General features: G+C 32.1%; 4 protein-coding genes and 1 pseudogene across 4 annotated transcripts; 2 read left to right on the forward strand and 3 right to left on the reverse strand.

The window, feature by feature from the left end:
- Positions 1 to 763: 763 nt before the first annotated feature.
- LOC125842389 (abscisic acid receptor PYL3-like) lies at positions 764 to 5,021 on the reverse strand. Its single transcript, XM_049521675.1, has 3 exons — positions 4,680 to 5,021; positions 2,560 to 2,775; positions 764 to 1,409 (listed from the first exon to the last, which is right to left on the reverse strand). The coding sequence occupies exons 1-3, from the start codon at positions 4,812 to 4,814 to the stop codon at positions 1,191 to 1,193; spliced, it is 570 nt and encodes a 189-aa protein (XP_049377632.1). The 5' UTR covers positions 4,815 to 5,021; the 3' UTR covers positions 764 to 1,190.
- Positions 5,022 to 8,122: 3,101 nt separating this feature from the next.
- Positions 8,123 to 9,383, forward strand: LOC125841811 (uncharacterized). Its single transcript, XM_049520983.1, has 2 exons — positions 8,123 to 8,793; positions 9,126 to 9,383. The coding sequence occupies exons 1-2, from the start codon at positions 8,415 to 8,417 to the stop codon at positions 9,137 to 9,139; spliced, it is 393 nt and encodes a 130-aa protein (XP_049376940.1). The 5' UTR covers positions 8,123 to 8,414; the 3' UTR covers positions 9,140 to 9,383.
- Positions 9,384 to 11,919: 2,536 nt separating this feature from the next.
- On the reverse strand, positions 11,920 to 12,416 carry LOC125843223 (uncharacterized; annotated as a pseudogene).
- A 1,534-nt stretch (positions 12,417 to 13,950) lies between these two features.
- On the forward strand, positions 13,951 to 19,955 carry LOC125841504 (uncharacterized). Its single transcript, XM_049520655.1, has 17 exons — positions 13,951 to 14,053; positions 14,199 to 14,372; positions 14,994 to 15,044; positions 15,123 to 15,298; positions 15,948 to 16,025; positions 16,120 to 16,231; positions 16,337 to 16,421; positions 16,521 to 16,572; positions 16,658 to 16,719; positions 16,797 to 16,912; positions 16,994 to 17,106; positions 17,387 to 17,455; positions 17,645 to 17,702; positions 17,836 to 17,909; positions 18,557 to 18,605; positions 19,202 to 19,281; positions 19,669 to 19,955. The coding sequence occupies exons 2-17, from the start codon at positions 14,246 to 14,248 to the stop codon at positions 19,729 to 19,731; spliced, it is 1,365 nt and encodes a 454-aa protein (XP_049376612.1). The 5' UTR covers positions 13,951 to 14,053; positions 14,199 to 14,245; the 3' UTR covers positions 19,732 to 19,955.
- Positions 19,956 to 21,677: 1,722 nt separating this feature from the next.
- Positions 21,678 to 23,112, reverse strand: LOC125842481 (ethylene-responsive transcription factor ERF061). The gene has a single exon (XM_049521780.1). It carries the CDS (start codon positions 22,876 to 22,878, stop codon positions 21,982 to 21,984), a length of 897 nt encoding a protein of 298 aa, XP_049377737.1. The 5' UTR covers positions 22,879 to 23,112; the 3' UTR covers positions 21,678 to 21,981.

The following is a 23,112-nucleotide window of genomic DNA, read 5'->3' on the forward strand; positions in this document are numbered from 1 at the left end:
ATGAAGAATAAAGCTCCACATATATCAACTAAAGTTAAGTTCCCCCACTATATCACTATGATTCTCCACTTCAAAAGTTCTTGGCTAATCACAACAAAACAAAGAGAATGGATTGTTTTTTGTATCTTTTTGCAAAGATGTATAGGAAGTTACTTGTTGCCATCTCTTTATCATTTTAGCCTTTTCTTTTGTTTCCCTTGGAACTTTTGAATAGCAATATGTATCTCTTGTCCAGATCAGCTTGCGCTCACATCAATTATTTCTTCAAATGCATATTACTTTGCATTAGCATGTGTACCAACATGTTCACCATAGACATAGTGTTTCACATCAACACATATATCACACGCTCACATCAACTATTTCACCAGATACATAATACGTCGCATTAGCACATGTAACAACATAATCACCATAGACATGTTGTATCACATCAACACATATATCAACTATACATATCACTTCAAACATATGTATCAACACATGTTCCAACTATTTTACCATAAAGTTGTTGTCTTGCATTGGCACATATAACATTTTTCTGTCTCTTCAGAGATTTGAGTGTTGATCTCTCTTGCTACTAGCGCCATCTTCATTGAATCACTATATCACACCTTGTGGCCGTAACAACAACAACATATCCAATGACATCTCACAAGTAGAGTCTGAATAGGATAGAATGTACACAAACCTTACCCTGTGTTGTCCTAAGGACCCTCGAGTCAGTACAACAAATCTCAAGGGAAAAGTGGAATACAGAACAAAAAGCAAGCACTCTATTTTTAATATACCAAATACTGTTTCTAGTACATATTAACACACCAAAATCAAAAGATACACAAGCTTATAGTGTGTCATAACCACACAACAATGATCCTATAACAAGAAACAGCACCTTAATGAGCATAGATATTTACAACCCAAGCTCAATTCACACACAGCCACAAACAGCATGGCTGGTTCTTCACATTATGAAATAGACTGATTGCATTTTACAAACCGCGATGACCTTACAGACGATGAAGAGGAAGCATGAACACACATATATATATATAGATATAGATATAGATATAGATATAGATATATATATACTTCTGAGATCGAGAAGGACCGGCATAAGTACCGGTCACTCTTACTCGCCTTCTAATCAAATCCTTGCACACTTGAGCAAAATGATGAAAGCTGTAAACCTACATTCTGTCGATAGGCTCCATATGGCCCTGCACGGCTAAGCGCTCTGATACATCAGCTAGTGATTTGAGGTTACACCGAATGAGGGCCTCGACAAAGTAACAAGTTTCATCCTTAGTATTCCCATCTGGTACATCCACCACGAATGACTCGACTACCATTGTTCCAGGCCTTCCGTCAATGACCTCCGGGTGAACAGTGATAATTGATGAGTAGTTCTGCAAGTTATGTGAAGAAACATTTAGACAGTCACCATTAGGGGTGTTTACGGGTCGGTTTGGATCGGTTATTGGTCAAAATTAAAACCAAACCAACTTAATCGGTTTTAAAATTATCAAAACCAAACTAAACCAAATATAATATACACTTATCGGTTTGGTGGTTATCGGTTTCGGTTTGGTTTGGTTCGATTATTCGGTTATTGACCATACACAAAAATAAAAGAAACAATTCATTCAAAATGTGAAAAAAGTGACAACAATCCATTCAAAACGAAAAATAGTTAGAATGACTTAAATTACTGAACTTTCGATCATTAAATTTACTATCAATAAAACTTTAAAATTCACTATATTGGCATAAAAGGAAGAGACAATAACATTTTCAATCCCACAAAGAATTGTCATAGAAACTCATATACATGAAATCAATAAGATAAATGTTTCATCTTGGACATTTTTGCTTTCAATAAGTAAATTATAAAGAAATTTTAATGAAAATATGTATAAGATCTTTAAAATTGTTTATAAAAATAATATATTAAGTATGTATATTAATAAAATATATGTATATAATTCATCGATTCGGTTCGGTTATTTCTTCGGTTTTTACGAATAAAACCATAACCAAACCAAATACTATCGGCTTTCAAAAATCTAAATCCAAACCAAACCAAACCCAAACAAAATCGGTTTTATTTTATCGGTTTGGTTCGATTTTTCGGTTTGGATAGGTTTTTATCCAAACCGTGAACACTCCTAGTCACCATTATCGCTTGTTTTTACTTAGCGATATGATAACAGAACATATGGTGACTAGCCTAAGAATCCAAAGTGAACAACCAACAGAACACCCCCAACCCCCCAAACCCCCAAACCCAAATACACACAAAAAAGAGGGAAAATAAAATGAAAAGATCACAAGAAAAACTTCATGAATAAAAATAGAGCAAAACTTCATGAAGATGCATCTGATTTTGTATTCCTTCTTTAATGAAAACGAAACTTTGATTAGAAGCTCTAACATGTCATCTCAACAGGGTTGCCAACACATATACTTTTGTTTATTGGAAATGGTTCCCACTCATATAAATAAGCATCAAACGCACCTATTCCATACATATCAAATGATGAGATAAAAGATTCATACCCTAAGCCTGTGATCTCCACCTACGATCTTTACACCAAAAATGTGCTTGTCATCATCTAGAAGCTCTAACCTCTCCTTGCTTGTGGTAGCTGGGAGTCCGGACTTAACATTCACCTCTCTAACACTTCCGATTTCAAGGTCCCCTTGCACGATGCACCTGCTAACAAATGGTTTGTACCTTTGTGGTTGATCAAACCTCCTCACTAATGACCAAACCTATCAAATATACCAAAAACCAGTAAGTACACAGTGAAAAAACTATACATAGTACATCTATTTTCCGTCTTTAAATAGAATACATGTAAACCATAGAAATACATAACAGTCTACTATTCTTCAATCTTTTCCAATGATCAATTGACAAGCCAGAACAGTTCTAAGAACATCAATGAAATTAAGTAATAAAATAATCCAACGTCTTAAATTCTTTCAAACTCGCTGCTTTTTTTCTACCTCATAAACAGCTTAAAATACATTGTCCAAAGAAAAGTTCAAAGGCATCTACTTTGTTTCTGAAACTAGCTTCTTCAACAGATAAAGATGGAGCTCTCTTTTCAGTAACCAACCCCTCTTTTCTCTCAAATCCACAACTATTGTGAAAACTAAAATCCATAATCTATGTTATCGAAAAACACTATAAATATTGTTTTTTTCACTCCTCCCTAGGAACTCCCACCCTTTTTGTTCCCTTGGTGACTCAAACCCACGACATCAAAGTCGGAGGTGGAGGGTGCTTACCATCCGGGCAACCCCTCTTGTTTCAATATATTAATCCCATCAATGTAAAGCTAAATCCTAACTGAAAATCCAATTGTAAACAACACCAAATTGACAAGAAAAGCTTCAAGTTTCAAATACTACAACTATGAATCAACTTAAAACTAGATGGGGTCATTACTGTAAATCATTCAGATTCCTTCTGCTCCTTCATTCTAACACTTAATTATACAAACCAAAAAATAAAAAATAAATATCAGAGATATTCTCAATAAAAGGTCAATCACATACAGATCTGATCAAGAAAAGCTAAACCAAACATAAAAATCCAATCTTTCTTTCAACAAACTGAATTGGGGTTACTTACAACATCAACAAGATCTATGATATGCTTTACAAATGAGAAATTGCATTACTTATCCTAAAATAAACATAGAAATCCAATCTTTCTTTCAACAAACTGACTTGGGGCTACTTAAAACATCACCAAGAGCTCCAATATGCTTAATAAGTGAGAAATTGTACTAATTATCCTAATATAAACATAAAAATCCAATCTTTTTTTCAAGAATCAAACTTGGGGCTACTTACAACTTCACCAAGAGCTCTAATATGCTTAACAAATGAGAAATTGCATCAATTGTCCTAAAATAAACATAAAAATCCAATCTTTTTTTTCAATACACTGAATAGGAGCTACCTACAACCTCAACAAGGGCACTGATATGCTTAACAAATGAAAATAAACATAAAAATTCAGTCTTTTTTTTTCAAGAATCTAACTACAACATCACCAAGAGCTCCAATATGCTTAACAAGTGAGAAATTGCATCAATCATCCTAAAATAAACATAAAAATCCAATGTTTTTTTTCAACACACTGAATAGGGGCTACCTACAACCTCAACAAGGGCTCTGATATGTTTAACAAATGAAAATAAACATAAAAAATCAGTCCTTTTTTTTTCAAGAATCTAACTTGGGCCAACTTACAACATCACCAAGAGCTCCAATATGCTTAACAAGTGAGAAATTGCATCAATTATCCTAAAATAAACATAAAAATCCAATCTTCTTTTTCAATACACTGAATAGGGGCTACCTACAACCTCGACAAGGGCACTGATATGCTTAACAAATGAAAATAAACATAAAAATTCAATCTTTTTTTTTCAAGAATCTAAATTGGGGCAACTTACAACATCACCAGGAGCTCCAATATGCTTAACAAGTGAGAAATTGCATCAATTATCCTAAAATAAACATAAAAATCCAATGTATTTTTTCAACACACTGAATAGGGGCTACCTACAACCTCAACAAGGGCTCTGATATGCTTAACAAATGAAAATAAACATAAAAATTCAATCTTTTTTTCAAGAATCTAAATTGGGGTTGCTTACAATATGAACAGGAGCTTTAATATGCTTTACAAGTGATGAACTACACTGATTATCTCTAACATCATGTCTATGATGTCTCCTAATATACTCATCTTCACTACTAATTTTTCTATCAACGTTCATGATGCTGACCATATTGCCGGAGAAAAAACAAAAGCACCGACAACCTCGTCCACGGCGAATAAATCTGGAAAAGAAAAAAGTGGAAAAAAAGTGGAAAATGGGAAAAAAAATAAATTAGAAAAGGCCAAAAGACACCGCCATTAGAACCTCAAAATAATTTTTGAGTGGTTTAAATTTGATGGATTTTTTTATTTTTTATTTTATTTTCTCATCCACATCTATAACATCCATTATTGTTATTATTATTTTTTCTTTGATTAAAGAATTAAGATAATTTGTGCAAGTGGGCCTTTTGGTGGTGGGGATAGGTATTAGTTTTCTAAATTTAATTAATATTTTGATCTAAAATGGAGAAAAACTACTTTTTACAAAAGTAGAAATTGATAATGTTATTAGAATAATATATTTGACGTTGTAAGATAAGTAATTGGTTAAAATCTTTTTTAATAATATTGTGCACTTGTCGTATTGTAGGCTTGAAAGTATCTTGATTACTATTCATTCCAGTTTGTTTGATTTGAATAGACGTGAAGTTTGAAAATGTAAAAATATTTTTTTAATTTTATGATCATTAATTAAAGATATATAAAATGTATCAATATGTCATTTAATTTTATGATTTTAAATATATCATATGAAAAAATAGAATTAAAAAAATCATCAAAAGAAATATTATTTTCTAAAACGAACTTTAAAAAAAAGGCAAAAATATTGTATAGTTTGGTTCAAAATCAAATTATTGTGATTACTGAGATTATCGTAAGGATTATCTACCATATAATTTCAGTGTAAACAAAAGTTCTTGCAATTTATAATTTCAAACATTTATGATATTTGTATGATTCCATTATAAAATTATGTCAAAATAAAATAAAATAAGGAGTTCAAAATTAAATTATTTTTAGTTATAAAAATATGTCTCATAAAATAAAATAGATGCATTATCAAACACTTCATCCTATTAAAATTTGGATTCTAGTCAATCATTTTCTTTGTTCCAATCGAATAAATCGATAGCCTACACTTATTGGTACAATGATTTGTTTTGTTCCTCGATGTTTGATGAATTTAAATAATTTGAATTTACATTGAAAAAAATTATTTTTAGGGATAAAGTAGTCCCTATGAAAGATGATCGTTTCCATATTCAGCTCAAACTCAAAACATTTACGATTAAGGATAAATGAATATTTACCACTTTAATACTATAATTTTTTACAATAACAATTTGCACTTATAGAAAGCATACTACACTCCTTTTTTGGGTGAAAACACACACAAAAGAATCACTACTTGTTTAACAATTAGCCATCATCCATAATTATTAATCCACTGCTAATCCATCATTAAAATCACCAAACAACCACTAAATGATCATCCATAGGGGAAATTAAATTGACATTATTGAAAAAAGCTAGGTAGGAGGTGAGCGGTTTTTCTTTCAATGAAAAATAACATTATTTATATTTTTCTATATATATATATATATACAATAGATGTTAAATTCTCTTTAGCCTTTTTATACGTTTATTTTTTCATATTCAATTCTCTTAATGAAAATTTCTGACAGTCTTATCAAAAAAAATTGTCTCTATCATTATTCACACAGGAAAAACTAAAAAGAGAGATAGATAAGGAGGGTGAAGCATGACATCTTGTTTTATTAAGTGAAAGTAACATATGTGGAAGAAAATAATTGAAAAAAAAAAAGGAAGAAAAAGAAATATAGATAAGAAAAAGGTAAAGAATACAAAAAAGTATAAAAAATAATTAAATATGCACATAACATAGCATGTATATCACTATAATACTTTAACACATACTTGAATATGATTTTTATATATTTTAATTCAAAATAATTTTAGGGGTGTTCTCGAACAAGCGTGTAATTGAAAATTTCAAATAAATTTAAGGGTATTTTTATATTTTTTTCCATTAAATTCTATATTAAGTGAAATTTAGTCAAATATCTAAAACACCCCTTCTTCTTCACTTTCTTGTTACAAGTCTACAACAATATATATGTAGAGTTCTAAACAAATGTAATATCTTCATTTACTAGACTATTTTAGGGGACTATTGTTGGTAGGTCAGTCGGATCATGAGTGTGGTGGTAGAGTTCTAAACAAATGTAATTTCTTCAATTACTAGACTATTTTAGGGGACTATCGTTGGTAGGACAGCCGGATCGTGAGTGTGGTGAAAATAAACGACTTTCCAAGAAGTCAATTAAAATTTTTTTTATCGAAATTAAAAGAAAAGTTAAATATTGTGAATACATCAAGTAAATATTACTAATAAACTACACAGTACAAACTTATTAAACTTCAAATTTTATTTAAATTATGTCGAGTATTGTAGTTTGGCATCTTTGTAAAAATAGCTGGTAGATTTTTTCTTAGCCGATATATATTAATTATATACACAGTTATAACTTATACATATCTTATATATATCATGTTTCGCCACCTATTTTTATATAAAGTTGTTACAGTGAACGACTATTAATTATACTAATTTTTTTAGTAAAATTTCCGAATTCTAGTTTTTTCTCAAAAATTTAATAATTGTTTAACATGAAATGTACGTAGCTAGTGATTGGGTGAATAATTTATATTCTGTTCTGGAAAATTACAAATATTGAAAGTGGTATTTTCCTCAATAACAAAAAATCGAACAAACTTTATGTCACTCAATATCATAAGTGCGTTGTGAATCTTTGAAAATGTTTATTCCAAAGACACCAAATGTATTACGTATTATATTTGCCATGCATGCATGGGATAATTAAACTAGTTGGATTCTTTTGGTTGAATACATATATGTAATCCTTTAAATTTGTTTGATTTTTTCACACATTTAATTAAGACTTGTACCGGTCAAGAACTATCGTGAATGTTTCAACATGTCACATAATTGAAATACAAACACTTTATTTTTGTGACAAATCATCCATTGAAATATATAAAGCTTAATATGGTTGTGTTTTAGTAAAGTTGTCGAACAAGTTAAAGGGAACGAACATGCATAGATATCAGTCAATCTCACTTTTTTTCTCTCTTCAAAAATAAGTATGTTATTAAGCTAATTAAATCTTGCACAATGTTATAAGAAGCAATTAATATCGTATGGTCATATGGTGCACCAATTATTTCATGCCATTCAAATAAATATTGAACAAGATATATAAGAATATTTATCTATCATATTTAATCATATTATCCTTTTAGAATAAATTCTTTTTGGCCCTTACATCAAATAATGGAGGAAATAAAGAATCCCACTAACCAATATAACTTGTATAAATACCTATCTTCCTCAATTCATTTTCCTCAAGCCATCAAAAAACAAAACAATCATTTCAAACAAACAAAAAAATCCATCAAGCTATGGCTTCAATGCAATGCTACAAAGAAGAAGGCAAAGAGTTCGATTACTATAGTTATGGAAACCAAAAACCAACTTCTTACTCGAACTCTGGATACGAACAATCTTACTACGAGAAAGAAAAGTGTTATGAAACCAAACCTGAAATGATGGGCTACGGCTCTAGCCATGGTCATCAACATGGTAGCAACCCATGTGGGCCAATGATGGGCCATAGCACGGGCCATGGAATGGGCTACGGTACGGGCCACAACAGTACTTCTCATGGGATGGGCTATGGTACGGGCCACAACGGTACTTCTCATGGAATGGGCTATGGCACGGGCCACAACAATACTCATGGGATGGGCTATGGTACGGCCCACAACATACACAAACCTAAGCCCAATGGGCTTGGAATGGGCTTGGGCTTCGGAGCGGGCACGCCTTTGGGCCATGTTATGGGCTTTGGAAAGAAACATGAGGGACATAGTAGCTATGGAATGGGCTCTTCGGGTTGCACCACTTACAAGAAACAACACCGTAGGAGAAATGGTTACGGCAGTGGCAGCGATTGCAGCGACAGCAGTGATGACGAGCGTCATTGCTAAATTAATTACTACAGGTAACTATGCAGTATACAAAAGTTAAACTCCTCGTGACAAATTAAATTAATATCGGAATCTCTTACTCACAATACTAAAGTCTAATACATACAAATAATAATCTCACATATAATCACTGAACTTCACTCACTATATATAATAAGTAACTGAACGCAAGTTGCATTAAAGAAATTGAACTTTACTCACTTTTAATAGTATAGTCACAAAAGTTAAAACATTTACGCTACTTATAAATAAATTAAACGAAAAAATATATATGTTTTGTAACTTTATCGATTGTAATAATATGTGAAATTAACTATATGTTTAATGTTTAATTATTTTGTTGTAGGGTTTCATGTGTAGCAGCCTGGCTTATGAGAAGGAAAAGATTGAATTATATGTCCCAGTACTATAAGGGAGTATTGTATGATAATAAAAAATAAGAAGCAAATCAGCTATGGCTAGCTATATCGACTACTGAAGTAGATTATGAAATCTTAAGTTGTGTGTATGTGTACGTGTTGGTACTTTAAGTATCAATATTAATGTAACTGCTTATTACCTTTGGCAATAAAACTACGTTATTTGTGTCGATTATATACAACAACAAGTGGAGTTTGGAGAGAATATAATAAATACAAACATTATTCTTATAGAGACTATAAAATCTATTCATACGACAATAAAAATAACTAGATACAAAGCAAATTCAGTAACAAATAGCAATACAGTTGCAAAATGAGAGACTATAATGCTACTAATTTAAGTAAGTGTCGTATAATTTATGTCAGTTACGTGAAATTACACAAAAGTAAATTTCTCAAGCTTTCGATGTTGATAGCACATGCATCATAGTTTTTTTCTTACATACTTCGATGGTTAAGATGTTCAATTCGATTTTTATTATTACAATTTTGATTTTTCAGTCATTTTTACAGGACTATTATTCAAAATGATAATACAAGAGAAATTGTGGATTCTTTACCAATAAGTAATTGTGTACTAAAGTGTGTTTCAATTTGTAAACAATTAGTCGGTACGCAACATGTATAATTAATTCATATATTATATGTATATACATTAATTATACATTGGTATAGCTGCCAAAATAAAAGTTTATTTGTTTGCTCTCTTTGCCAATTTGGAACATTGAATGGGTGTGTTTCTGAGTGAACATTGGCATTAAAAATATAATTACTTTCTTATTTTGATTTTCTATTATACCTACATTAGAGTACGACTGAATTATGGTATGATTGACACCATATGGTGTAATAATCACTACAATATCATTGATTTAGATATGTTTTTTGTAATTAAAAGTAACACGAATGTTATTATACAAATAAAAGATCATACTCTATTGACAGACTAAAATCTTAATTCTATTTTTTAATAATTTTGATAAGTTTGTGAAACAGTATACTCAATTGAAAAGGTTTTTAAAACAATAATCAATAAAAACTTATCTAGAATTTTAATATTTGTGGTGTTATGTAACATACAACAATTTATATATGTATATTCATGTCTAATAGAATTTACAAGAAATATTATATTGTTAATTTAAAAAAAAAATTAAAAATTATCAAATTATAACTTAACAAGTTTCAAGTGTAAAATATATATTAAAAATTATTACATAAATATAAAATTAAGATGAAGATGTAGTTATGGGTGTTTACGAGTGAACATGTATAATGTTTTTCCAATGTTCTTTGATTGACAAAATTCTTTTTGATATATAAGACAAAACATATTGATCGGAAAAAAAAGCGACGATAATAAAATTATTTCTTAAACAAAAAATTTGATAAATTATCATAGCTTACTACAAAGAGAAATAGGTTAGTAATAACAGTAAATAGACTGTGAGACGAAAACAAAACTCTTATCAATATTATCACCAAATACATTCCAATGGAATATAAATAGTAGAACAAATACTAATTGAATTACAGGGACGCGCCACCCTGAATGACCCTGCAGTGCGCGATCCGGATTTAGTTGGAGCTCTAATGTGGATCCCGGACACCAAATGGAAAACAAAAAAGAAAAAAGTTATAGGGACGACTATCCTACCCATCCTGGGTCGTCCAGCCACATCACTCACGACACTTGAAAAAACTTGAAGTCATTTTCATTGTAGAAAAAATGAAACGAGAAAGGAAATTCCAAAAATGAAGAAAATTTGTTACACAGAGGAAGATATTTATTGCAGCTATACATTGCGGAAGAAAAAGAATAAAACAAAGTTTCCAATTTTAAAGAATGGAATTTTTATGAATTTGAAAAAAATGTAGTTTTTAATTTATTAAATGAAATTAAAAAGGGAAAAAATTGCATTCTTATGATATTACACGGATAAAAAACAGATAAAAAGAGCAAATTTGATTTTAAACAATTTGTAAAAATATAAATATTTAAATTGATTTTTTTTTAATTCTACTTACAAAAAATCTGCATTTAAGTATAAAAGAGTTTTTATCCCTTTTTCATATTTTTCACATATATATTTATAGTATACTTAAAGCAAATAATAAGTAGAAGATATTAGGTAAAGTAATAAGCTATTAAAAAGACATTAATGTGAGGATGGTGATTAATGAACAATATTTTTTTCAAATAGATCAACACCAAGCCAAATAGCGTTTTTGAAAAACTTTTGTTTATTGACTTAGTATAATTTGAGGTGTTAATCATTCAATTCGATCACGATTTACGATGGTCACTGCTATTTGATATAAAAACATAAATCATTAAGCAAATTAAAAGAAAAATTCACCGATTACTCGAAAATGGTCTCTATAACTTTAGATGGTTTCACAAATATTAAGGTGCTCTTGCTTCTTTGTGTGGTCATTCCCAGGTTAAGCACATGAACTGTCGAAAAACAAATACAATCAATCAATTGTTAAGAGGTTCACAAGTTAATACATATATACCTGTTTAATTTTTTAATACAAATACATAGTCTACAGAAAAGCTAGTGAATTTGTTTCGAGACATACAAAACTTTGATTAGCTTACTAACACCATATCCTCATATGGAACATTCATATATATTTCTAGATTTATATAAGCCTCAATCATATGAGATAATTTCCCCTTATAGTAAATCAAACCGGTTTCTCCACTACTTCTTATTGTATAAATTTTAGTCCAATTGCCAAACAAACCTCACCTACATAATAATTAATCATAAGTACATAATTTGACGTAACAGAAGGATTAGCAGATAAAATAGCTTTATCCATGTAAGGCGATAACTTACGTCCTATTTTATTAGGAACATTTATAGTCCATAAATTTGTTTCATTAGGAAGTTGAATTTGGACACGAGAGAAAGGATTCAATAAGTTAATATCTCCGATGGAAAGCACTCTCGCCCTCTAACTTCTGGAAGAAATAACCGCAAAACTTTTTTCTTGGAAAGAGAGTAAAATTCTCGAAAGTCATTGTCTTTATCTGCTAGCATAAGCAATGGAACTTGAGGCAAAAACACATCGAAATTGTCCTTGTTAGTGGCAATTCGCCAAGAGGTACAAACAACACGAAAAACAACGAAATCTTCGATCACTTTAACACGATTTGCAATTTGAACAATGAGATCGTTGGACATAAATGCCCAATTCGCCATAGTAGAAAAGAGTAAAGGACAATAATTTTAATTATGTGCTTTGAAAAATGATACTATAGTTGAGTTTTTATAGGCGTGGAATTTGTAGTCCTATATTGATAAGGATTTGTAATATGTATTTTGTTTTATAGGCATGCAATTTGTAGTCCTATATCGACAAGACGACAAGGACTTGGAATTTAACGTAATTCTTATATCTCGATTAAAATAATTCATTTTCGGCAAAAAAAAATCTTAAGTAATATACGAATGTAACAATTATGTTTGTAAGGATGAATTACGCGGTTAAGTAAATATATACTAGTTAATTAGTCATCATAGTTATAATTTTCATTAATTACCACTCGCTACCAAATATCAACATTCAATGATAATTACGTCACCCACTTTTTTCAGTCTGTGTAAGCGTATACGTTTGTATAAATATAATTTGTATAATTTATTCTGTATAATGTAATTTGTATAACTGTTTAAAGTTCAGATGTTTGTGTTTGTATAAAATCGTTGTTTTGAGTTTATACAAAAATAAATTCAAATCAATTGATACTAACTAGTTTATACAAATACAAATGAAAATAAATCAACTATACAAATGTACCTGCGAATTATACAAACGTACCTATGAATTATACAAACGAGGTCACCCATAGCAGTTTAAACTATAGCTACAATCTGTAAATATCCAAATTATAGCTAAAGAGCCTAATTGAGTTTATTACAATGACTATTTGCAAAATTTCCTCTTTTTTTAAAAAAAAAATTCTATATTTAAACTCAAGAACACAAAAGCATTACATTCATACTCAAATTACACAAAGAGTTACATTCCATTCTCAAAATTCGAAAGATACCACATAGAAATTGAAACGAATGAAATAAGTAGTCTTAAAATAGTGACCAATATTTGATAGAGCAACTTTCATATATAGCAAACATAAAAATCATATTTGTATGTTATAGCTAAGTTTGCATAATTGCTCCATAACAAATTTTATGTTTGGTATGGAGCTTTTGATTTGTATAATTGGCTACAAACATTCAATTTTATACAAATTGTTCAGTTTTGTATAAATTCATTTATACATTATAATTTGTATAATAAGATCTGTATTTGTATAATTATAAGTGTATAACACGAAAATATATGTATTTGTATTTATATATACACTTTTCTCTCGCTTTATACAAACACAAACGCATTTTATACATTTTATACCGAAATGTATAAAATGGCTAATTGTATACCGAAAATGGCTAATCGTATACCGAATCAGATGACAAAAAAAAGGAAATGTTTGCTGCGAATTACAACTAAAATAAACTATGGCTATAACATTTAATTTGAATTAATAGTTTGCTATTTCATACAATTTTCCCTATTTGATATGAGAGGTTAAAACTTAAAACTATCTATTTACCAACTTATCGCAACATATAAATGAGGCCCAAAACTAAATCACACGGCCCAACAAGCGGTTCAATAAATTCATCTTTTCTCCCGCCAAGTTAAATGCTTCATTATCCACAATCCGATTTCCCGCCATTTCCAGCTTCCGTTCTAGATCTTCATCGCCGCCGCCGTCCGCCGTCCGCCCTACCCGACGCCGCTGTATTCAGCCGGTGATTCAAGTACACCGGTGAGTTCTATATTATCCTTAAAGTTATATCCTGATTCATGTTCTCTTTGAGCTTACTTGAACATATATTATAGCTTCATGGTGTTTACAATTGCTAGGGTTAACTCCGGTGAAGATAATCTAAAACATTTGTTTATGTTTCCAGTGCTGCTTGTATTATTTCTGTAAATTTGGATAAAGTAATTTTGGAAAATGCCTAGAGAAGAAGTTGAGAATGGAAGAGATGACATGTTAATAGACGGGAATGAAGTTGAGCAAAGGAGGCTAGAGAATGCCGTTCCAGAAGGATTCAACGCCGATTATTTAAAAGCTTATTATGGTAATTCTTTGTTTGTTACATTTTTATTTTGTTCATTTGTATACATTGAGGATCAGGGTTTTAGCTTTATGAGTTGTATACATTTGATTTCTTGAGTTTGAAATCGATTATTTGTACTTATCTAGTGAACTTTTCAATTAGGATGAAACCGCAACACATACTCTACATCGGTCCCTGTTTGTACACTCAAATTAGACCCATATGTTTGTCATGATTTTTTTTAGCTAGGATTAGACATCTGTATATCCATATAGGAACAAGGCTGATATTTGTAAAACCTACTCTCTCTGTTCCAATTAAAGTCTCTTAGTTTGATTCGGCATGGAGTTTAAGAAACAAAGGGAGGCTTTTGAATCTTGCGGTGTTAAATTAAAAATTGTTTGAAAAAGTGTTCTTTAGGTGTCAGTATAATCTGAAGGATGCTGTAGCACTTTCTCTGCCTTGAAAGCAATAGGATTAGGAATTCGAGATAGATGTGATAGAGCTATGCTGGGGCAAATTTTTACCTTCCTCGATCCCTCATCCTCTAAGAAAAAATTTCGTCACACATCAGTAATTTTCATTTGGTTTCCAAAACCATCTATGGATTGATATCTTAAGCCAAGTCTTCTTTGTTTGCAGGAAAGATTTTCCCTTATGCTGATATGTTCAAGTGGCTGTCTTATGGCAATGGTAAAAGCAGTTCCTTGATATGCAAAATTTCTCATTTCATATTTCTTTTGTAACACTGTACTAGTGTGGGTTCTCCAGATGGAAAGCATCCAGGTTGTGATCACTCATACTTTGGTCGAAGGGAGTTTTCTTTCACATTGGATAATGATATTTACTTGCGATTTCAATCATTCAATACTGCATCTGAGCTGGAAAATGCTATCAAAGAGAAGTGTCCTTTCAAAATAGACATTGGACCTGTCTACAGCGTAGATGTAAGATCTCTGCAACTGTCGTTCTCCCTGCATTAGAACTTAAGTTAAGTTTGTATGTGTTAGCATGATGGACAAATCGTAGAATGTCTTGTAGGATATACATTAAGAAATTCTCGCTATGATAATTATGTGAGAGATATTCTTGATACTACATTTACTGTAAAATATTGTGTAGCATTTGCTAAAGAATATTTCTCGTGTATAAATACCGATGTATTCTTATCTATTTGAAAAGTGAATTGAGAAAATCATTCTTCCGTTCCCCTCATGTTTCCTCTGTTTTTGACGCTATGAACAAGAGGATTCGGGGTAAAAGCTATTTATACTTAATTTGCTGCATTTGTTGCTTTAATGTGTATTGAGAGGTTCTTATATGTGTTTTTATACTGTCTGCTTGTTAATTCACTTCAAAAGGAAAAAAGGAGTTTCTTTTTAGCTGAAACACACATAATGGCTATACCTTGAGTTAATCATATGGTTATTCTCATTTGATGCTTCCCCTTAGATTAAGGTACCCCAATTTCTTTGTGTTCTTTCTTTGCGGGGTAGACAGGTTTGTGTTTGTGAGTCAGTAAGTTGTTTCAGTAGGATATATATATATATTTACCTTTTATTTAATACTTCTAATTGCTATGTTTCTGTGCTGCAGCCTTCAAAAAGGCACGCATATTCACAAGGTGGTGACAATGTTTTCACGCCTGTTGAAAAGGAGCTAGTTTTTGATATTGTAAGTCATTGAGATTGAAAATATTAATGTTTGTGTGGAAAATCTGCCAATTCATGTTGCGGCTGAAAGATGTCACATACATATCATACTGCAGGATATATCAGACTATGATGATGCCAGATACTGCTGTTCAGGAGCTGATGTTTGTTTAGAGTGCTGGCCGCTGATGACAATTGCTATCAAGGTCATTGATACTTCTCTCAGAGGTATAGTCTTTATGACATGAAAAACAAACTGCTGTTTTTCCCTAGGAACATTTTTGACCTTCTGCAAATGTATGTTGCATACACTCTCATTTTGTTGTTTCACAGATGACTTTGGGTTCAGCCACATCCTGTGGGTATACAGTGGCAGGCGTGGTGTCCATTGTTGGGTTTGTGATGGAAAAGCGAGAAGGTACTGCTCCACATGTGTATTATTCTATTTACTGATATGGTCATTGTATTTACTTTTCTACTATGTTCATACTGTTCTTATATTCATCATCATAATCAGGTTGAACAATGAACAGAGGGCTGCAATTGTTGATTATTTTCGTGTTTACAAGGTACTTAGCGATGCTTTACATGTTTTCTAATGGAAATTATGATAGCTTGAGGTTCTAACAGAAATATATTATGTTTACTATTCAGGGCAATGAGAATAGCAGTAAAAAAGTTTCTCTAGTGGGTCCTGCACTTCATCCTTACCTCGTGTAAGGTTCTATCCATCCAATTTTTTTCTCTTTGTTTAGGTTTAGGTTGTATTCTTAGTCAAATTCTATCTCTGCAGGAGATCTTATACTGAGGTCTTGAAAGATTACTTTGAAAAAAGACTGCTATCAAGTCAAAATTTGTTCTTGAATGAGGAAAGGTTTGAGAAGATTCTGGAAATGATACCTGATGAGTGTATGCAAGTTTACCTTTCATTACTTCTTCTAAATCATTTTCATCTCATTGAGTTTTTAGTGATGTTGAGGAATTTTGCAGCTGTTACATCTGAGCTTCGGGGAAGATGGTTGTCTAACAAACGCTCAAGAGAAGAAATTAATGTTGCCCGGTGGGATCAACTAAAAAATCTATTGCACTCCAATAAACAGAAGGTAGCAATCTTATATTAACTTGCACTATGGAAATTAAAGTTTTAAACTGTCCTTTTAATCGCATGAATCAAGTCAGGCTTAATTATTAGTCTTGAACCCATTGAGATTCTTGTATTGTGTGTCATTGCTCCAGAACTCAAGATCTATCATGTTCTTTTGCAAATTGAGTGAACCATGATATTTTTAATAAATTAGCTAAAAGGTGTGATTGCTTATATGTCAAATTTGAAACAAGTGCCTTCAGTTTCCATTACTGATGGTTCCATTTTCCATTTTTCAGGGCCAAGGTCTTCGTAGATGCATTGAAGAAATTGTGTTTACTTTTACCTATCCAAGGCTTGATATGGAGGTTCGTGCTATTTCCCGTTTTCCACCTTTTTGGAGACTCAGTTCTGCTTATATGGAGCGTAAACATTTAATTCCTTTTAAAACCCAGGGGATAACAAGAATGGAGAGCAACAAATACAATAGGACTTGATTATATTCCTTACATGTATGCATAGATTTCAACTGAAGATTTGCATTTTTGACGTCTCAGGTCTCAAAGCACATGAATCACTTATTAAAGGCTCCTTTCTGTGTGCACCCCAAAACAGGTTTGCCCCTTATATGCTTGACCCCAATGCACCTGAAAGACAAAGTTACTTGAATTATTGCAACTCCTTATCACTGGATATGCTTTCATCTATGGTCTGCATATTTTAACAGAAATTACTGTTCTTTTGTCAGGCCGGGTTTGTGTTCCTATTAATCCCAAGAACTGTGAGGAATTTGATCCTTCTGCTGTTCCAACCCTTTCCCAGGTGAACAATCCTCGAAGAGTTTGCCTTTAGCGCTTTCAATATATCATTGATTTGATTTCAATTGGTTGAAGATTCTTGCTTTATCTGTTAATTGTGAGAGGTAAAATTAAGTTTTGTAATGTCTAGGAGACTATAGAAATATGTATTTTATCATCATGTTTTATCAAATTGAATTTTTCAAAACAAATTAGTAAAACTTGTCTATTCCCATGTTTTCAATTACCAAATATTCGATTCAGAAGCAAATGGTTTCCTCGTAATCCAACTGCTGCTTTGCTGGCGTTTTCTCCAATGTTCAATTAGTCAAGGCTGGTTGCAATTCTTAGGGCAAAATGGTGCTGGACCTGATTAAAGGAATTCCTATTCCGTGTACTCAAGACCACACTATTATTCTCTTCCACTTTCAATAGATACTTCTTGATATGACATACTTCTGTTAACGATCCTATCCATCATTCAGTTACAACTTACAACTTGATTTGTCCACCTGTGGGATAAGTTAACCATCATCATCTCCATGCTTTTTTGACCCCAGTAGTTGTAAGATTTGACAATATTATATCAAACAATCATAATTATGTGGAGACTTCTTATTCTAGCTAGTTACTCTTTTCCCTATTGTTGACACTGATTTGACTGTATTGCAGGTTCTTGGGGAACTGAATACTGGAGGCTTTAAAGGAGAAGGGGATAGTGGTATGCTGAATTTTTTTCTACATCTTTTTACTTGTATTTTTCGGTAATTATTTTCTTGATGTTTTTCTTTCTATCAAGTGTCAAAAATGGCAATGAATAATTTACTTGAGGTTCTTAAATGATATTTCATTAAGCTAAAGCTAGCAATCATTCAGCTATCATAACTTATGAACTTCACTCTAGCTAGACAATTAACTCTCTGCATTTTGTGGTCGTAATTGTGTCCCTTTACTTAGGTTCCGTTTGGACAATACATTTTTGCTTCTTTAAAGTTTTTATTTTTCAAAAACCTGTTTGGTTATACATTGGGTCAACCAGTTTTTCAAGTAAAAAATGTTTTCTTTCAGAAAACTTCAACATTTTTTCAAGTGCAATACATGTCTTGATACAACTTCTACTACCAATTATATTTTTTCAATTTAACTCCATCAAATATTACTGTTTTTCAAATATCACTCAATTCATGTCCAAATGCCTACTTAGTGTCTCTCACTATTGCAATGTATTTCTTTATTGTTTTCCTAGTCTAGCTGATCTTAAATTTTTACTTGTCCAAATTTATGATTTTTACTTTTTGATGAATAAATTTATGACAGAATGGGATGGAACCTCTCTTGGAGATTGTGTTAGATACTTTAGGGAATCCTTCTTGCAACATCTGTTAAAGTCTTGCAAGGTACATCTCACCTACTTCAAACAAATCATACTTGTATTTCTTTTGCCATGCTATAACTTTTGACTTCTGTATGAGACTAGCTGTTTCCAGGAGGCATCCTTGCCATGCCTGTCCTTTTAATAGCGGTTTATCCTACTCATCAGAAATTTGGTCATCTAAAATATGTTTTAACCATGTGTTTATTTTGTAACCGGCATCAATGCTTTAAACTTAAACTCATAGTTTAGGAAACTGATGCCAGGAGAATGTGTAAAAGATCACTAAATTTGCAACATATAGTAGATATGAATTCATAACTAGTGCAATGCTGTACGACTTTTACGGATTGAATTCATAGAACTTAAATCGTGGATCCACCTCTGACTGACGCAACTCATAACCATGCAGGAGGAGATAGAGACTTCTTACAATGCGAAAGTTCAGCAGTCAAGGAACTCAATTAGCTGGTAGTGTTCTTATAAAATCTTCTATATACATGTGATGTTATTTACGACCCTGCATGTGATTGTAATTATGTGTCAAGACTCTGTTGTCCTTGGTTTGTTAATTTATTGCCTAGTTGAGTGATAAAACTTGTAACATGCTCCCTATATTGTTAGTTTATAATATTTCCATTTGAAAAAAAAAGGCTTGTACTACTTAATGTTATGGGGGAGTAATTTGTACTTGCCTTCTTGAGATGTGTAGCCTTGGCAATCAAATTTTCCTTGCAGTTGACAAATCTTGATAAAAACCCACGATTAGCGTTTTGATTACAACGTTGTGTGCCAAGAATCTACAATGATAAGTTTTTGTTAATTTAATGAAGTAATGAAAGGAGCTTATAACTGGTTCAAAACTTCAAACTAACATTATTAAAAACTCATAAGATTTTGTTGACTATTGTGTATTTGTGGTTTGTGAGACAATAAGTGGACCTTAGTTGTATGTATTGCTACGGTTCTAAAGTTGTCAGGCAAGCATTACTGAGACATCACCATCGCCTGCTTTGATCTTTACTGTACTATTTTCATTCACATCAGTTTCTGGGACCATTTCATTTTATTTATTCGAATTTGTTGACAAACTAAACCATAGTCAGAGAAATAGGCATAGCATTATCTTTTAACAAATTTATGTGAAATAAAATATTGTAGAGTTATTGTTCCTTTTTCATGAGGCACTCTGATTAGGCTTTGGGCTGAACTCACACTCAAAAAGTTAGCTCAAAGAGATGAGGATTGCCAGATATTTTTTATCTAGGGTTCTATTGTCTGGTTGGAGCGTGGTCATTCATCAACTGAGGTATTTCCACCCCCTTCAATTAATTTGGGTTCTCATCCGAGGGCCCACATCAGATTGACTTGGAGTTTGATACTATGATAGATTAGTTCATGTGCTTGATTCACATCCTAAAAGCTAGCTCAAAGAGGGGATTGTCCAAACCATATAAGGAATCCAGAGATCTCATTCCTTATGGATGTGAGATTCTTTTTGTATATTATATGAAAATTATTTTATTTTTAAACACATCATTATACCCTCAGTGTGTGAGATGCTCTTAGTCCTTTTCTCTTTTTAAAATTTCATCTTTGCTCAAACTATGGAGGCAGTATTTTTAAGAGAGAAACAAAGACTTTAGGGGAGGGGTTGAGTATAAAAAATAAATCCAGGGGTGTAGCTTAGGTGGAGGAATCCAAGATCTCAATTTCAAATTCCAGTGGAACAAAAAGGCAGTCGATGATTTCTTCCTATTTGCTCTCTATAGGTATCTGATGAAATTAATTGAGATGTGCGTAAATTGATCCAAACACCACCATCACTTTAAAAAAAAAGAAAAGATAATGTAGGTGAGAGTTGAAGAATCAGGTGGACCACAGTGACTTGGCAGTGAGCTCTGAGGTTCACATGTGGCCTTCTAAACCTTCAAATAGTCAACTAACTTTGTGCATCCCACATTACACGGTATGGGCAATCTTGGATATGTGGCACTATTCCTTTTCACACCTTATTTCCCTCAAGATTTTCTTTCTGCTGTTTCTCACTTAACAATCCAAGATGAAAACCAAATCAACAACAACAAAAAATTCTGTGTAATCCCACAGGTGAAGTCTAGAACAAACAAACTTTACTCCCAAGTCCCAACCTTGAGATGGTTGATAGGTTGCTTCCAATAGACACTCAATTGCTTAAGCAGATTAGTAGAAATAACCTAACCGTTTTTTTCATTTCTAAGATTTGACCATATCATCATCTATTTAGATGTATTACTCAAGCTTTCTGTGAAATATCCTACTTTTTAAACTTAGTATGAGTTGTAACTTAGTTTATTTGCAGGAAGTTCTTTTCCACCACCCTATTCACATCACCATTACAAAATAAAATTTGAAACAAATAGATGCTTAACTACAAACTGGTTTAAACATAACTAATATCATTAAAAATAACAAAACCCCAACATATTTGATACATATACTTGGGAGTAAATAGAGCTCAAATATGTCCATTCATCCCATAAGAAAAACACACAAGACAAACTCAAGACATTCATCACTGCTTAACTTTGACAAAGGTAGTAATAGTCATAAGATAGATATAGCTAAATCTTCAAAATTAACCATTTACATTTTCCCACAGCATAAAATGGTACCAACTAAATCCCAATAACAACAACTCCTAATTAACCGTGACGGTTTTGCTCGTCTTGGACTTAGTCGCGCCCTAATTAGCAAGAACTTCCCATATCAATTCAGGATCAAAAGAAGGCATTCTTGCAAGTGAACAACTATCAAACTCAGACTCCATTAATGGATCCTTCAAACAATCACCAAATACAGAACAAGTTGAATCCTCACTTTTCCATAATCCATCTTCAGAAACACTTGGTGAAATCATAGAAGTCGTAGTTGTTGTTGTAGTAGTAGTAGTAGTAGAAGAAGATGATGAATCCATAGTTTCTTTACCTTTACTCTCATTTTCACTCTTTTTCTTAGCAGCCTTTTTAGCTTTCTCCCTTTTCACCTTCTGACAAATAGCTTGAATCTTAGCATCCACTGCATTCTTCACAGCATTCATTTTCTCTCCATCTCCAAATCCCAACTTACTCGGATCGCGAAGATTAGGAAAATTCAATCTTGCATATTCGCCACGAAGCTTATAAGCTGCTCTATCATAAGCATAAGCAGCAGCTTCAGCAGTTTCATAAGTACCTAACCAAACTCTCATTCTATTCTGTGGAAGTCTTATCTCAGCAACCCATTTTCCCCAATGCCTCTGTCTTACTCCCCTGTATAGTTTTTTCTTCTCAGGAAACTTGTAACTCTGTGTATACAAAGAGTTTTGAAAAGGGGTTGTTTTGGAAGTTGTTGGTATTGAGATATTTGCTATGTTTTCTTGACAGAATTTGTGTAGCAAATCTCTCTGTCTGAGGTAGACTGAAGTACCTAAAGGCTCAAAAACTGGACTATTAGTCATTTGGTTATTTTCTTGACAATGAGAAAAAATCGTATCGAATGTGTTTGTACCACTTGTTAGAATTAGTTGAGATAACGAAGATCGAATTCTAGCAGCCTCATCAAATATGGTAGTCATAGAGTTGTTTTCTTGATTGCTGTCCATATTTATAACTTCATAAAAACAGAGGAAAACAGGGGTGCTAAAAAAACTGCCCCTTTTTTGACTGATCCAGAGAAAAATATGAGGATCAATGAAGAAACCCGAGGCCTTTAGTGAGTTACAGACAGAGTTCGAAAAGGTCAATTTTGTTTCTATGATTAAGTTGCAAAAACTTGAAAGAGCTATAAAAGAAAGAGAGATAATTGGAGGAAATATAGTTTTTTGAGTTTTGATGTC

This window comes from Solanum stenotomum, chromosome 10 (genome assembly GCF_019186545.1).
Source record: "Solanum stenotomum isolate F172 chromosome 10, ASM1918654v1, whole genome shotgun sequence".
Classification (NCBI taxonomy): domain Eukaryota; kingdom Viridiplantae; phylum Streptophyta; class Magnoliopsida; order Solanales; family Solanaceae; genus Solanum; species Solanum stenotomum.